This window comes from Tympanuchus pallidicinctus, unplaced genomic scaffold, assembly GCF_026119805.1.
Source record: "Tympanuchus pallidicinctus isolate F22 unplaced genomic scaffold, pur_lepc_1.0 scaffold1, whole genome shotgun sequence".
In the NCBI taxonomy this organism is placed as follows: domain Eukaryota; kingdom Metazoa; phylum Chordata; class Aves; order Galliformes; family Phasianidae; genus Tympanuchus; species Tympanuchus pallidicinctus.
This window is the reverse complement of record NW_026294618.1, coordinates 27,122,088-27,139,322: the sequence shown is the minus strand read 5'-3', so window position 1 is coordinate 27,139,322 and position 17,235 is coordinate 27,122,088. Positions and strand designations below refer to the sequence as shown.

The window sequence follows — 17,235 nt, the reverse complement described above, 5'->3', positions numbered from 1 at the left end:
TCTTATCATTATACAGTTCAAAAACATCCACAATTTTATTTATTGGCTGCTAACACTACCTGGACAGAGGGCAGTGTTATTGCAAACCCTTGATTCTCTTAAAGGGCCGCTGCAGTGTGTCCCGTAAGGTGATACACAAGTTCTGGTTCGCACCTGCGACCCTTGACCACAAGTAACTGAACACGTACTCCACTGGGCCCACTCTTCCACACCAGATTCACCTGTATTCAAGACAACAAACAAACATGAATATAGGGATAAGTATTAATGAGACATTTTTCTTGCTGAAATTCATTACAGTCTGCCTTTGCAAATTAAAGACAAAAGTAACATGTCAAAATAAATGTTTAAAAGTTCATGGAGTAAAGCAGCTGTGAAAATGTGCAATGAATAGAAAATAAAGACCTTAAATTCTGTAGTTTCACAGTTCTTGTTAGAAGGAAACACTTTGGTCATTTAGAATTATTTATGATTTTCTAAGAACAAGTGCCTCTCAACATTTTAGGAAGAACACCACCCTCAGGATGCTCCAAGAACATAAGCAACTATTTTTATATAGTGGTAAAAGATTTATCTTTGATACTGATACATTTCACTCTAGAATTAAATTCTTAGAACTCTGCCAGTAAGGGAATTTGGATTCAAAATAACCCCAAACCAACCTCCTAATTTCTTTTCTTTTCCTGAGTGGAGAAGAGTCATGAACATGAACAATGGAATGGAAAATTTGATTTGAGCGCTGCTCCGTTCTTTGCTTTTGACCTATGGCTCTTCTAAATTGATAAATGCACTAGATCTTGTTACAGTGCGTAGTACTTAACATTATATTCAAAACTGTCAGAATTGGAACAATGAATCAAAAATTCTCAATTAATAATTAATCCAACAAATTGATGAATTACTTGCCTGCAATTTGGAATACTTTTTCATTTTTAAAATTCTGTGGCTACATCAAAATAGCAAAAAGTTTTTCATTCCTGTTTTATGGGATTCACTATTCTAATTTTTACGTAATTACATTGAAAGATATAAGTATTGTGAACAAAGCAATGCAATTTGTTAATCTCATACATTTGAATTGCGTTGATTTTCACTGTTGATACAGAGCACATTATTATTATTATTTTGATGGTCTTCTTGCATGAATATTCAGGCAAAAATATTTAAGTGTCATAAATTAAATGACTATACTCATTTCTCAATTTACTTTCTCGAAAGCATTCACATGCAGCGAAGTTGTTGAGTACTCTCAGAAAACAAATGCACAAGTAATCTGAAGAGGATTGAAGGTGAATGCTTTGAAAACTGTTAGTAAATAACATTGTATTCAGGTTCACTTCTACCACTAAAACTCAGTAAAAAAAAAGCAAGACGAAGCCTATTCTACAGCCTGGATTTTTTAAAGGCTTTTCTTCAATCAAAAATTTTTATGCTGTAAAATCAGTGGTAAATTCAGCTTCACAATAATGATAACATTTCAGTCTTGAATACCTCAAGATTGCAATCCTATCTTCCAAAATTTTTGGTAACAATCAAGGGAATGTGTGCAAATCAGGAAGACTCTGGTGGTTATCTTGCAAGAAGTTGTTAAATTTTATACTATTTGTTGAAACAGTGCTTTTGTTAAAAGCATCTGTCCAAGGTGATTATTCTATTTTTATTGTTTAGTTTTGTTCAGTTTCCAGAGACCAAGCAAGAAAGCCAGGCAAAATGCATGTCTCTGAGAGCCTTCTAAGAAGCAATTCTAAGGCTATTTAATGCTTTAAAATAACTATGCTGCTTATTTGGTTAGAACATAGAATGCTTTAAATTCAGCACACAAATCCCTCTGTTTTTTATAAAAATGTATGTAATTGTAAAAGATTCTAGGGACAAGAAGTAAATGACGAAACACTTTAACTACAGGAGTTCACCTAAGTGAGCTGCGAAGTCAGCTTCTTTATTTGCTGGGAGAAGAACAGAGAAATTTAATCACTGATTACTGGTTTAATCATTTTACTGACAGACAGCATTTTGATTAGACTGCTACATGACTTGAGTTCAGGTTAGAGTATATAATATGATTATAACAGGTAGAGAATACAATTATACAATCTGTACTCTAAACTTCATCTATGTCATTAAAACACTTGTATTGCTATGAGTTTCCTGGCTAATATTTTTCTTGTCTTTTTTTTTCCTGCAAGTTTGAAGCTTGACTTTGCCATTTTAAAGTAGTTAAGATGAATGGTGAAACAGTAGAAAAAGTCAAACTGATGTTGCTTATACTCAGTGCAAATTATCCATTCTCCTATACAGCCTTGGTGACAGAACACAGCTAATAAAATATTAAAATGATGCATTACTAATAAAAAATATCTGAGTTCTTAACATGACAAAAAAGTCCTCAGAATATGATGGAAATGAGCAGTAGTCTGCATGTAAGAAGCATGAGTGAATTTTGAAACTGATACTAATTAAATCCTGAGCGTGTGTGTACAGTCCATTCACAAAAGGTAGAATTCAGCAATATACTGCAACATATAAAAATGATAGAAAGATTTAATCTTTGCCAAACAAACAACTTCCACGCTAACATGATTTTTGTGCAAAAAGAGTGAAATTGGAGAAAATTTAAAAAAATCCACAAACTTATCTAATGAATTACTCCACTTCCTTTTGCCAAATACATTTTGATTTTTTGGTGATTTTTAATTTTTCCAAGCATTAAATTCTGCTGTTAGTGTGATTTTTATCTGTCTTTAAGGAGGAAAATGTCTTTGCAGATATAGGCCAATGCTAATCATTTCAATTTTAGCAAATAGAGAATTTTTATTTTCCAAAATAAATATGGGTTCCCTGCAATGCGTAGATACTTTTTTTTTTTTGTCCTTTTAATTTTATTTTTAAATGGAAATTTGAAAAGGGATACTTTTTATTTTCATTCTGAGTTTCAGTTATTTGAGAACTCTTGGATTTACTGTGGTATCATATTAAAACTACATACTCAAATTAACAGTTGGCAGCCTACCAAGCTCTCCTGCTCTGCTGCTCAATATATTTAAGAGGAAACAGAACTTACTGTATGGGAGGCCTCATTGATCTGTGTAACACTTACCTGTATTATACACTCTAAATCCCATAACACCTAAGGGAAGGATCAGTCCAAACACATAAAATGATAAGTATGGGACAATAAATTATTTACACAATATTTTAAAAAATATATTATATTCTGCCTTGTATCACTCACAAACAAACAGGACAATGCATCTGTTAATATTACATGTTAAAACTCAGTTCCCAGCAAAATTCAGTGGATTAAGTCCACTTTTCTAACAGTATTAAACACTTATAAACTAAATATCTTTCCTAAGAAAGTTTTCTCTCCCTGTCTCTACCTTTTTAAGTCTTATAAACATTTTGTATATTTCCACGTTTTCTTATTATACAAAATATAATATTAAACAAGCTAAAAATATAAGAATCCTGAAACTCAGCATCAATTTACAAGATATTTTAAGGGCTATTAGCCTCCTTAGCATCTAAGTAAATGTGTAAATTATGTTAGAAACACCTATTGAATTGGTTTAAGAAGATATCACATTAATTATATCATAAGAAAATGAATGCATTAGAGGTAAAGAAAATATGCGATGGTCACTACAAAGAAAAATCAAAATGAAGATATGAAAATTAGTAAGTATGTCCAATAAGAACACAATTTTATTTAAAATGTGTTAACCTACAGTATTTAAAAGATACGTTTCCTCAAAGTTTGGTATGAAAATGTATGTGCTCTGCTGATACATCTCACCTGCTTTCAGAGCAGAAACTTGCAAAACAAGCCTATATAATTTTGTTAATTCATCTCCCACTCAACACACAATATATCAGAAAGTGATGGTATACATGCTGCATTTATAATCCAGTTCTCTAACACCATAATAGATGCACTGCAATGGATGACTAGAAATTATCAGATACAAGTTTTACCTGATAATATGAAAGGTTTAGGGATTTATATGAGGAAATAAAATAAGTCCTCTTACTCATTTGTATAGTAATTGTATGAATTCAAGAAGCAGCATAAAAGCAAAAGTGTTATTCTATGCAGTAAGCAACTAACATTATAAGTCTGATCTAGGCATGTAAGTAATAAGTTCTACTTGTCCACAATAACTGTATGAAGATCAACGGGGTTTCTTGGCTCCCTTCTTTCATTTATGCATGATATACAAGAGTGTTTACTTACAGTAGCATCAACTGGGAGTTAGATATAAAAGTAGTCCTATGGATTAATAGCAAGAAAACAGAAGTCTGTTTCCTCATCTCAATTATTTACCAGACAGATCTACACTGTTTGCTGTAGATGCAGATGTGTTTAGATTACTCTACTGATTTCTGCAAGTCTGTTAAGCAAAGCACCTTACTACTAAGGAAGACAACATGCAACACAACTAGATGCAATTGTAGTTCTTTTACTAAAGTGAATATAAAACTGAAGGCATTATATATGATTGATGCAGGCTTATTTTCTAGGTTAGTAACTATGGAATATAGAGAAAGTTGTTTCAAATCCATACAATAATTATGGGGCACAGGGCTTTTAATGCAGTAGTTTACTGGAACAGAGTATGTACGGAACCATTAAAACGTTAGATTTTGCCAACAGATACACAGACCATTACTATGTCAAAAGGGGGAATGATTTCGGTGCATTAGAGTTTAATTGCCCCCATTAAAAATTTGTCATTGACTTCACAGGTAGCTGTGGTAGATGTTGACAAACAGATGTTTTTGTAACTTCAGCTCTGGATTTGTAATATCATTTTGGTGTTCTTAATCTAAAGAAAATGCAGTTGTTAAAAAAAAAATAGAAAATATCTTCTAGAAGAAAAACTGTTAGATAATTTACACATCCAATTAAAAACTACTTATGGCCAATTTCATTTTGCAATTATGAATCTGGAAACTAGATAATAGAGCATTGTGCAGGGCCAAAGATAGTAAGTGCTGAATGTAGGGACTTTAAAGCCATCCTAGTAATTAATTAATTTGATAAGTGGCTAAAGGTGGGATTAGACCTTAGTCTATTTATACAGAAATTCTGGAGCATGCTCTTAACATCATCTTTGGAAGAAAAAAAATAAGTCAGAGTAAGCTGTCTTGTGTCTTCTACATATGAGACTGCTTTTATTACTATTCATGCTTACATGACACAATTCAATATCCACATTCACAGTGCATGTTTTTGTACCTGATTCTTCGCTACTTTATTTATGGACTTTAACTGGTGAAAAAAAAATAAATGATTCAAAAAAATTATCAGCTTAGAAAACTGACAAATATGCAGCAAAAGATTATGGAAACATGCAGTGGTTTTGCTAAAATTAACAACAGTAAATAGAAAAATGTAACTGATGTATTACCAGTTTGTGCCATAAATTTAGCAGCATCAGCTTGTTCCTGAGGGACCCTTTTCTCATGAACAGATCGAGGTCGCTGACTTTTAATTGTATGATCTCCCATCATTCCAAATTCTAAAGACAGAATAAAGGTTTATGAAAGCTTGTGTGTAGACATTTTTCAAAAGACACATACTGTCTCATGCAATATGTTCCTAAACATACCTGGAAGCTTGTGATAAGATTCAGGTAAATGATCATGGCAGTTATCATCAACTTAGCTTTGCTACACTCAGCTTTTAATAAATACTTCAACTTACATCTGCAGATTCTTAAACATGAATTTCTTTTATGAATCAACAGTCAGTGTACTGATACATACTATAAATACACTGTGTGACATGGGACAAAACCGATTATTCAAATGCAGACACATTATTATTATAGCTTGAGTTAGTGCAGTCCACACCAGAAAATGTGACAGAGCTAGACACTGCTGTTCTTCAACACAGCCTGTCCTCCAGAGGACTTCTATTTCTGCATTTGTCTTTCAGGCTGATGACGCCTTCAACAAAGATAACAAGTCATCTTTGGGAATGGTGGCAATGCAAATCAATAACTAAGCCAGTGAAGTGCTTCATGTTTTAGGTTGAATCCCAAAGAAGAAGTGTTTTTGAATTATTTCATTCCTAAAAACTATTGGTTATACAGAACATAGATTATATCTTGCTCTCAGTATTTAAAAAGAAGTCCTCATTGATTTTAATGGGGAAAACTATGCAAAAATCAATTACGTAGAAAGATTCTCAGTGTGGGAGACAAGCACTTCAATTTTTATTCTATTGCTGCTGTCATTTTCTCTGTCTGGTCCTGTACAAACATCCTGTCCTCTACATCATAGTCCATTTTCCTTTCTTTGATGAAAAATGGAGCATTCTTTGAACTTAAAGCAGGGCAAGTGCCTCTTTTGCACAGTACCCACTGGTCCACCCAAGTACACATAACAGTCCACAGTTTGGTGTTAAATATTCGGTTTTTGGTAGCACTCTATTTTAGGTATCATGAGTTCAGAACTGTGGACTAACACTGAAGGTTCTTCAACTACAGATACATGAAGCTGCTCATGAGGCAGCAGGCATCTGAAGCACTGAAAATAGAAAGATTATAATATACCCTTCTGCTGGAAGGTTACATGGCAAATGCAAATACAAAATTCAAAATTCTCCTCAATTTGTAAAGTTGTGAAGATAATAAAACTTACCTTCCTGCCTCAAAAGATGCAAAACATTATAAATGATGTAAATGGTATTAACAAATCCTATAAGTAGCATCAACACACTATCTCAATAAATCATTGAAATGAGTGAAAAATCTTATTTCAGTTCAGAGAAAAAATATTATAAGGCAAATACAATTTCAAGTGGTCAATCAGCAGAGAGAGGTGATTTTTTTCCCCATTTCTGGCAAGTTATTGTTATATTTCTCCAAATTAGTGCATCACTTTGTAAAAATTCATTAATGACACCACTTTACGTACAAATTTAATTACTTATTTCAGAACAGCAATGAAGTTTGCATTCTAAAGAGAAAATCTGAAAAAAAAAATCTAATTACTAAAATACAGTTTCAGATTTAAGCATTCATTTCTTCTTAATACATCCCAGGAATACATGTCAAAATAATTACATAATTACATATATCTACATACATACGAGTGCATGTACGTGTGTTTTAAAATGTTATGAATATATTTTTTTAAAAGTATGTCTTCTACAGCTCACTAAGACAGATTTTTATTCTGTTGGAAATCTTTTATAGTTCAAGTTTTGCAGTTGATAATCTATTGCAAATTGAGATTAGAATGCTGCTTTTAAAATTTCTACAAGTTGTCAGGCAGATGGCCATTTAAACTGTAATTAACAACATGATGAGGAACAAGAGAATTTACATAGCTTTTCCATTGAAAAAAAACTATGAAAGCTAGGCATGTTTGCATTTAGTTTGCTGCCTGGACATTGCTGGCTTGTTAGGCAATTTAGAGGATCTGGGACAATTCTGCAGAAGACTTATCTTTAAGTTACAAAACGAGTACAATACAGGAGACCTTTGCCAGAGACGAGATTTACAATGACATAACAGGGAGGTGGTGTGTGCTGCACATTCAGTGCCCTGCAGGACTGGGCCCTAAAGGAAACCCTGGGAGATCACTGATCAGGTTTATCACCAGCAGAGCTCCATTTGCAGTGATGAAACTACTGCTCATGATTATCATCAGATAAAACAAAATGGGACTTGATGCAGCAGCTATCACACCTTGACTTTTTTATTTTCCCATTTGGTAACAACACATTTTTAATTTGCACATTCAACTCAGTTTGACTATTTTCATTGATGGCCTTTATGATGCACTTTTTGATGCATTTTTTTCTAATCTACTCCTGACATAGTAAGCATTTACTTAGTGAATATATAAAAATATATATAAATGTTTCATAAGAAACAAAAACACTTCTTGAACAATTTTGTCAAATAATGAAACCAGACTTAAGCAGAGCTCTCAAGATTCGTATTCATCCAAAGTTTTTAACCAAATGCTGCATTAGAACAAAAACAGAAACAGGAAATGCCCTGCATTGGCATGAGTGAGGACTTTAAAGGCTTCATTAATATTCAGGTCTCATAAGAAAAGAGAAATAAGGGTCAAGAACATTTTTATAATGGAATCAGAAGTGTCCAGTTTCTGCTCATAAGCACAAACTGTGCTCAGAAAATTGTTTCATCTTTAAAGCTCAACAGTACTGCATTTTTAATGAAACATTTTATAATGAAATGTCTTATTTAAGTGACTGTTGTAAGTTCACAATAAATAGAAAAAAACTTTTCTTCTTGTTCAGATTCTATCTAAATAGCAAATGTAGAGGACAAACCAGTTATGCATTTGTTTTCCCTTTATACTTCACAGATGAGAAGTATTTAAATGCTTTCTGGGCTGAGAAAACCTTTTAACCCAAGCCAGCTCAAATGTGACTAAATGTCATGGCAGTTTTCAGGACCTGTTTGTGTGGAAAAGGTGAGAGGGGACATCTTAGCAGATGGTATCTGGCATTGAAATGTTGTGTACAGTCAGGTCAATATGATTTATGACATAGTGTCTGGAAAACAATATTCAGTGTTTGAACTGAGATTCCAAGGAAAGAAGTTGTTCTCATTCTTCTTACCTAGTACCTGCTGCTGAAAACATGTTTTCTAACTCAGAAAAAAAAAGCATTTTAAAGATATCAGTTTCTGAATAAATTATTTTGTGGATGCATGTCCTAACTCTCTTGCATGAAAAAAGACAGGCATTTTCTGTGTTTACTTCAAACTGTAATCCACTGATATTAACCACGTTCTTTCATTAAATAAAGTGGGTCAGTGAATCTTTTCAGCAGCAGACAGAACGAGCTAATATGACAGTAAGTTAGGCCTGGAAATATTAAAGGGTTTTAATGTTCTTGTTTTGTTGTCATTGTTTTTATACACTGTTAATACCATAATCTGCTTGCATCAGAATAAAGCCCACAAAGAAATAACTTAAATGTAAAGAACACACGGCTATATGGGGAACCTTGAATGGACCATTTTAACCAGGTGGTGAGTTATAACTGATTATATCATATTCCAAGCATCTGTGGTAGAAAATCTGAGGTTTAGTTATCAAGTAATTTACCCTGTCAGTTGTCCTTTTGTAGCTGCTAAAGTGCAAATGTTTCCGATTATAGGAAGCAAATTCTTTCTCTCCTCAACTGTACACAATGGAACAATACTCAAAAGTATTTTAGCAATGTGTATGTCTTGACATGTCTGTGGTATATCATTTCATTTTATATATTACTCTGACACATTACCTACTTCCTTGCCTTTTTGGAATGAAGAAAATAAATTTTCTGAGTTTTCTGAAATTCCAAAGTTTACAGTTGAGTATCATTTATAGCAACTCTTATCTGTAGTTTCATTGGCTTTACCTTAATGTTTATGTTATGTTATGGGGATTTTTATTCCTATTGAGTAACCTTTTTAGTTTTTAAAGGAGAAGCTAAAATCTTGCGGCCAATGTAGGTTTTTAGGAGAGAAGAGAGGTGCCATGTGCTCTCTGTAGGAACAAAGAAGAAAAAACATCTGTTAATAGTATAAAAATGCAAAGTGGAAAAACTGAGCAATACAAAAGAAAAGTATCAGTTTCACATGTTTTACTCACCAATGACTAGTGTTTGCTTTTTGACAAGTAGATAATCATTAAAATTACAGTACGTGTCAAACAGAGTTTATGCTTAGGCTGTTTAATAATAGTTGTAAGATAGCTACATATAACCTTAGCTATAAAATGATGTCATAGGTAATGTTGGTTTGGCTCTTATGCTTATTTTATGTCAAATTTCAATGGAACTTCATAGTGTGAATGTATTGATCTAGTTATAGGCATATTATCCAGTATGAATTGTGGTGTTCCTAATGGCACAGTACAAAACAGCATTAAAGAAAAAAAAAAAAAAAAGCCTTTTTCAGCATGATATTTGGTGATGACAATATGAATGAAGAATAACCTAAAAAGCAAGTGATTCTGAGATCATAGGGCTTACTTCAGGTCTTGTGAAATGTAAAGCAATCTCTGAGAGTTGCTGATCATCCACTGCTTTTACTGAACCTCGTGGAAGGTGAGATGGTCAGGGGCTCCCTGAAGGCTGACCAGAACTTCAGAAGGAAGAAGAGGTGGTCGATTCCCCAAAAAAGACGTTACACAAAAATGTAATTTTCTTTTCTCACCCACAGCACTTGGCCAGTGCTCCCTCTATCCTATCCACTCCTGAACTCTAAATAGAGAAATGAGTATTTCAGTAATTCTTGATAATAGAAAAAATGTTAGATGCCCTGTAGTCAGAATGCACATTCATGAAAACTGTGTGGATTGCTCATGTAGCAGTAGTATGCCATACTCACTGTGCTGATTCAGAAATGTTTTTTTTTTTTTCTCAGAAGTTATGTGAAATGTTGATGTAAGTCCCAGGGGAAGGGAGATGATGCAGTACAGGGGGAAGAGAGAAAGAAGAGAGCTATAGAAATACATAAAGAACCGCTTGTTTCAACTATTTCTTGGACAGAACTATTAACTGATTTCAATAGATGTAATTAATTGCAGAGTTCCTGGTGTTTGAAAAAGTTTCCTACATATTTAATTTCTTTGTAGCCCTTTTTACAGTTACTCCCACAAAGATAATAATGAAATATTCAATAGTAGCAGTGTTTAGGGTTTCTGATCTTACAGATGGTCAGTACAATTTCTTCTGGTCACTAGATGGCAGAATGTGTGTTCATTTAGAAGCATAATTTTGTACTGGATTGGGAAACCTGGATTTTCTGCTTCTTTTTTTATTATAAAATTACTTTTCATATTAAAAAAATATATTTTTTCAATACAATCAAATAACTGAAAGGGTTTTATTTATTTATTTATTTATTTATTTCCTCTTCTATTTTTCCAAAGAGATAGAGTAAAAAATAAAGAAACAAAGAAACAAAACTTGAGTTACTGTTGGTTTCTGATATAGTAAACCCCATGGGAATGAAGAAAATCCCATGGGCACTCTTTTCCCTGTCTCCAACCCCGTTTCACTAGAGCAGACCCCCAAAACGACACACTGACAGGGCACAGAGCTTCAGAGCATTTGTGCATGCTGTCACTCTACAGGACAGGCTTAAGCTATGGCTTCCTATTAGAATCTCTTAAAATGATAATTCCTTACTAGGCTGGCAAGTTGCCAAAATGGCAACATAGCTATTAGCTGAGTTAAATTTCCATGGATACCACTTCTGAGGAAATGTGGAAAACAGTCTTAAAACAGTCTTTGCCTGCTTCCTCTGTAAATCCTGGCCCCATAGAAAGTCTTCTTTTTCATCTTTTGGCTCTCCAGAGCAGTACAGAGGAGCTTTTAACAGTTTCAAAATGAATGGAATGATTTCACTAAAGTAAGATCTAAATCAATATGAACTCATGAACACAGTGAGAAAGGTATCATATTGTTCAAGAAAACTGTGATTTTAGTAGTAATAAAAATACAGAAAGCTATAGTATTTGTACTGGCAAAGGTGTGGTGTTTTTAAAATGTATTCTTCTATTCTATTAAGTAAAAGGAAAAGGTCTGTAAGAAATTAGATAGATTACTTTTCTCTCAGATTTATACTAACGTATACATGTGTGTTCCTTCATCTTTCAAAAATTAGGAATAATAATTATGTATTCTAACCATCCACCATATAGTACACAGGTAATTAGTCCATGTTTGTCTCTAGAGGGACTAATCTGCTCCTAGGAAATAATGCTCTATTAACACTCTTGTTATCATTTTTAATGACATAAGTAATAAAATACTATGGATTTAATATATGTACTGCAGCACATACCTTGATGAGCTACACTTCCTCATTACAGTTTTATCTCTTTTTTTACTGCATATCTACAGTTGTTCCATTGTCTTACGTGGAATCTGAAGTTGCTTATTCATGGCTACAAATTTGATCAGTGAATAATGTCATAAAGATGTAACATTTATTCACTTTGCCAGTTCACAGAATAATGAAATTGTGCTAGTTCTACACTGTGCCTTCCTGGGCCCAGTTGCTCATCATCTTACAATGAGGCAGGAGAAATTGAGCATGTGAATCTTCTGAAGTGACTCATTCCTGTTCAGAATGAATGCAGCATGTCACCAAAGCAGATAGTGTTCATCATGTGTGCTTCGTAAAATTATAAGTAAGCAGGGAAGAAAAAGAGGGATGAATAAAATCTCAAAGTGCAGCCCTATCCAGTACTATTTCTAGTAAATCTGGCACATATCTGGTAATTATCATGACTCCTATGCTGAAGATTCTCTGTAATTCAGATTTTTTACATTCATTTACCATGTAATTCATCTGAAAATGTTTGTATTCAAACAAAGATAATGAAACTGATAAAGGAAATTCACATTGTCATGCTCAACATTAAAACCCTCTAAATTCTGCAATATATTTTTCTACCCTATGACCAACTGTTCTCTCAAGAGATTTATGGATGTAATAACACATTAATGAATGAAAAGACAGGACATCACCTTTATTTATTTTTGCTTTTTTATTGAGACTTTAAATGAATTCTCTTGTAGTATTCTTGTCATTTTAATGTTTCTACTATAATAACTTATTCATGTGTAACCTTTTAAAAATTTAAATCATAGTATCATAAAAATGCTTTGGTATTCTCACTCCTTTTTTATATTTCATCCTATTTTCCTTCCACTAGGAATCTTTCTTTAGTCATATATTTAATTAAATGACTTGTTGATACAGTTAGTGCAGTAGTTGTTTTAGAATAGAATAGCATTTTTGCACTAGAAATCTCTTTTTGTTGAACACTGCAGAAATCTACCTAGATATTACTCACAAACTAGAATGGCCATTTATTTCTCTGTGCATGTACAACTCAAAATCAGTGAGGATAAATTGCATTTTCCTAAACTATTCTTGAGTTCAGTTGTTCCAACCATTTTCTTTTCTGTTCCAGAAGCATTGAAAAGTAAGCAAAAGTAGAAAGCGGGATCCACAAGGAGATCTAGGTTATTTCCTAGCCATATAACTATTTACTGCAGACATTTCTGCAGATGGTTGCTCAATCCTTCCTAAATTATGGAGCTGAACTATCTATGAATTTATGACAGGAAAGTTAACAGTCTGCGTAGGATTCTGATGTATGAAAAGAAGGAACAAGAGTCAATGTTTTAAATAGCTACTGCCAGCTCTCACTAAGCGCAGTTAAACTGAATGTTTTTTTTCTGGACAGCAAAGCTTCCACTTGAAACTAAATAACAATACATGCTTTTTTAAGAGTATTTTCTTGTTCTTATTTATTTTTTACAAAAGAATAAAATGGAAAAAGTTTCACTAAACGAATTTTGTGTAATGCTTTTTTTTTTTTTTAATATAATTTGTGGTACCATGACCCTGGCTGCTCCTATACAGACATCACTGGTAGCTGCTAAATTTTATGTACTCAAGAGAGAAGAAAACAAAAGATTATGAGTGTTGGCTGCTATAAGCTGGCCTGGTTCCACTCAACCAGGCCAAGTTCTGTCAGCTGAGGATGTGGTCTATAAAGTCTTTTCCAAAATCATAGCTCTATTCTGAGCTAACTGGTTTTCATAATCTTTTTGCAAGTCTGACTTTGCTAACTGATAATGCAAGACTAAAAATCATACACATGAGATTTCAACAAGCCAGTCCACCTAGCTCAGCCTGGGATACATGTGCATGGCAAAGGATTGTAAAATCCTTTAATTGGATTTTAGGATTGTAAAATCCTAAAAAGGTACATTCCTGGTACCTCTTAAAAACTCTGATCTCTAATGGTAACTCAGGCAGCACCAACAAGGTTGATTCATAAACAAAATTTTTCTAATTAACGGAATTACCTTAATGCAAAAAGACAACACAAGTGGAAAGAAAATCATTGATGCAGTATTTAAATGTAAGTATGACATGTCATTGAAATAATGAAATTTTTCCCTCAGGAAATAGATGCACGGGACTTTAAGGAAAGCTTGTAAGAGATTTGGCTAAAACCTATCAATAAAAATCACTTTGACCTAGATCTGGTGGGTGTTTTTGTAAATCTTCTATATGCTTTCATTGGATTTAGTAGAAGAACACTTTTTTACATCTCTGAGATTCTCATTTAAGTGTCTTATTTAGTGTTTTTACGATATCACAATCAAGCTAAAAAGCATCATCCTCCTTGACAGTGAGAAAAAATTATCTGAATTCACCTGCTAACACAACCTTCCTACCTCTGTGGTCATGCTAGAGAGAAAAATATGTTTGGCTTTTTTGATGACTGTGGCCTACACAATGCCTCTACAAAAGCAAATGAACTGTTCAATTGCAGATATGAGTTAAGCAATGCATAGTTGATCTTTTCCAAGTTGGAACTTCTATGGCAGTTCATCCTTAAGTCTACATTAAGCAAAATCAGAGATTCAAAATTACAATCCCCAAGACTAGGTCAAATATCTAATAATAATATATAAAAAGTTGCTGCAGAAAATTTCATCTATGAGCTGATGGGCACAATCCATGTAACAGTAATGTATTTTTTAACAAAGGAACAACAGCATTTTACTGGGATGAGAAAATGACTCTATTAGAATGAGTATAGTAACAATGCTCTACAAGTCAAATGTATTCTGAGAGCCATCAGGTTTTTTGTTTGTTTGTTTGCAGCATACATATTTTAAAAAATCTTTTAAAAAGACTATTTGGTAGCTGTGACAGACATTTCTCTTTAATCATGGTGAAGTGTCTTCTGGACCAGTTCTCATATTAGATTAGAAAGTAATACAAAAATACAATGTAGTTAATATGACATTGATACTCAGATTACAGGGAAGGCTGGGGATTACACTGCTGAAATGGTAACCTCAGAGGTGGAAGGGCAAGACTGTCTTTCATCAGTAAGCATCAAAGTAACCGATTTTAGTGTCCTCACTATTTCTATGTCCCTATTTGATGTCAGGGATTTGAATCGCTTTTTTTAACATTGGCATGTGCCTCCTGTAAATGTTACTACAGCCATCCATACTACTGACCTCCAGTATGATTAATGGAAATGTAATTTGTGGCTGATTCATTTGCATATATCAATAACAAGAATCCTTTTTTTTTTTTATAAAAAAAATCTATTCCCTGACTGCAGTGCATTTCATTTTGTCAGTATAACAACAGATATAGTTACCTAAAATCTGTCTTGTCTCATCACAGTCCAACACGTGAAGAAATACTGCAGATAGTCAACAAATATGAATGGCTGGACATTGCAAGGAAGGATTTTCAGGTGAAGATGTTTACTTCTGGAATTGAGGATTTTGTGATGCTCATTAAGATGTGAATTTTGACCATACCTTATGTAAATACTTTCTCAGGATGACCTACATCTTATGGACATATATAAACTAAATTGGAGAAGTCTGCAGGTAGAGATATTCCACCTGATGCAGACAGACCTCCTCTTAACACCTGGAGACCTTATAAATGGGATATGTATTGTGGTTGTCTAACAGAAGCCTAAGACTGGCATCTCATCTTGCTTTTCATACTGTTGTTTTGTTGTTGTTTTTTTGTTTTTGTTTTTGTTTATAATTTTCTCCACAGTTACTTGCACTCTGCACAGCTATTTGCACATCTTCCTATAAATATCCTATAATTCCCTCCCACTGCCTCTGCTCTGCTCACTTGAAAGGGCTGTAAAAGAATGGAATCCCCAGGGAGCTCAGTAAAGTAGCTACAGAAATATATTTTATACAAAGATATTCTCAAACAACAAGAAAAATAATAGTTTGCTTTAAGTTATGATGTTGGCTCTCTGAAAATATGCAGATGACTTAGTTACCTGAAAAAAGTATTCCCAAATACAGTCCCTTGTAAGCAAGCACAATGAAATATTTGCAGTCAACAAATTCTGAAACAATAAATTAAGCTAAGCTCACTAGCAACCTAACACTACATATTCTAATTGTCCAATCAGGAATCAGAATCTGGACTATAAAATTTGTCCAATCACTGCTAACCAATACATATTATAGGCTGAAAATGAAAAGCAGTAAGTACTGAGGAATGAAGGCAAAATGTGAGGGTGATAGCAACACAGGGTTTTAGTTCAGCTAGAGAACCAGAGGGGAAAAACAGGCAGATGTTGGGCATATGAGCTTTCTGTTCTAAAACAGAGACATCAAACTTCAGAAATGCTAGGGGTCTTATTACTACCAACTACAAGCCTTGCCTTGCTTATTACTCAAACCATCCACCACCATCAGCAGAGAATAAATTAGACATCTCTCACATTCAACTAAGTAGCTAACAACTAACTTTAAAGACCGAATAATGCAGCGGAGATTATAAACTCATATCAGAAGATTCAGAAAAATGATACTGCTTGTGCCAAATGTTATAGAGTATACAGTATTTGCTTCAATATTCTGTTAGAATAGGCCAAAAAGCTAATGTTAAAGTTCACAAGGCACTAATTCTCAGAAGAATATAATAGAAAAAGAATCCTAGATTTAGATAGGAACTACTCATGTTGCACTTATTCTGTGGAATCACTTCTTCTTTTTTTTTTCAGCACATAATTGAATTTAAGCTTGTTTGTTATAAAAAATACAAGTTATTTCAACTTGATTAACATCTCAGGATAAATCAAGCACTATTTAGAACTAAAATATCACAATTTTTGAAACAACTTTTGGCAAATGAAAATACAATTCTGTCTTAAAAAATCATTATTTGCTTGACATACAACTAGCAAACTCTACTAAATTCTATTGAAGGAATCCCAGGTTTCAAAAGTAACGTTCCATTAGTTTTAATGAAGGTTTTGAAAATGCTGCAGCAAACATTCTGCAAAGCTTGACTGAACCGAAGTGTTCTGTGCCAGAACTGACTCTGGAGCTCTGAGGTAGTTCTATCTACAGTCAGAGCAGTTTATTTCCCAGGATAACTGCTGAACCCATTGATGCAAGATATGCTTATACAAATGCCCACATGCTAACATATGTAAAACATCTCAAAAGGATAGTCTGGGTGCACAAGATCTACCTCTGGGAAAAGGGCTTGGTGCCACATGACAGCACGTCTATAGAGTTTAGGCCATAGAACAGCTGTTCCTATTTCTTTCATGCAAGTTATATTAAAAAAAAAATCATTACAAGTTTCCAACATACAAAAGGATCCTACATTTTATGTAATAAATTCAATCAAAAAATAAGTTGTTAAAGCTAAAATGCAA

The 17,235-nt window shown here is 33.5% G+C and overlaps 1 protein-coding gene across 9 annotated transcripts in view; it reads right to left on the bottom strand.

Annotated features, from left to right (window-relative positions):
• Window positions 1-17,235, bottom strand: part of ADGRB3 (adhesion G protein-coupled receptor B3) — a 458,265-nt gene that overhangs the window by 268,262 nt on the left and 172,768 nt on the right. For 8 of the 9 annotated variants that reach the window (XM_052690794.1, XM_052690547.1, XM_052690635.1 and 5 more), the window contains exons 3-4: window positions 5,412-5,522; window positions 60-221 (exon numbers count right to left, since the gene is read on the bottom strand). In XM_052690794.1, the coding sequence (XP_052546754.1) occupies window positions 60-221; window positions 5,412-5,522 (273 nt within the window). The remainder of the gene's footprint in view (window positions 1-59; window positions 222-5,411; window positions 5,523-17,235) is intronic. The other variant, XM_052690724.1, reaches the window with a different exon arrangement.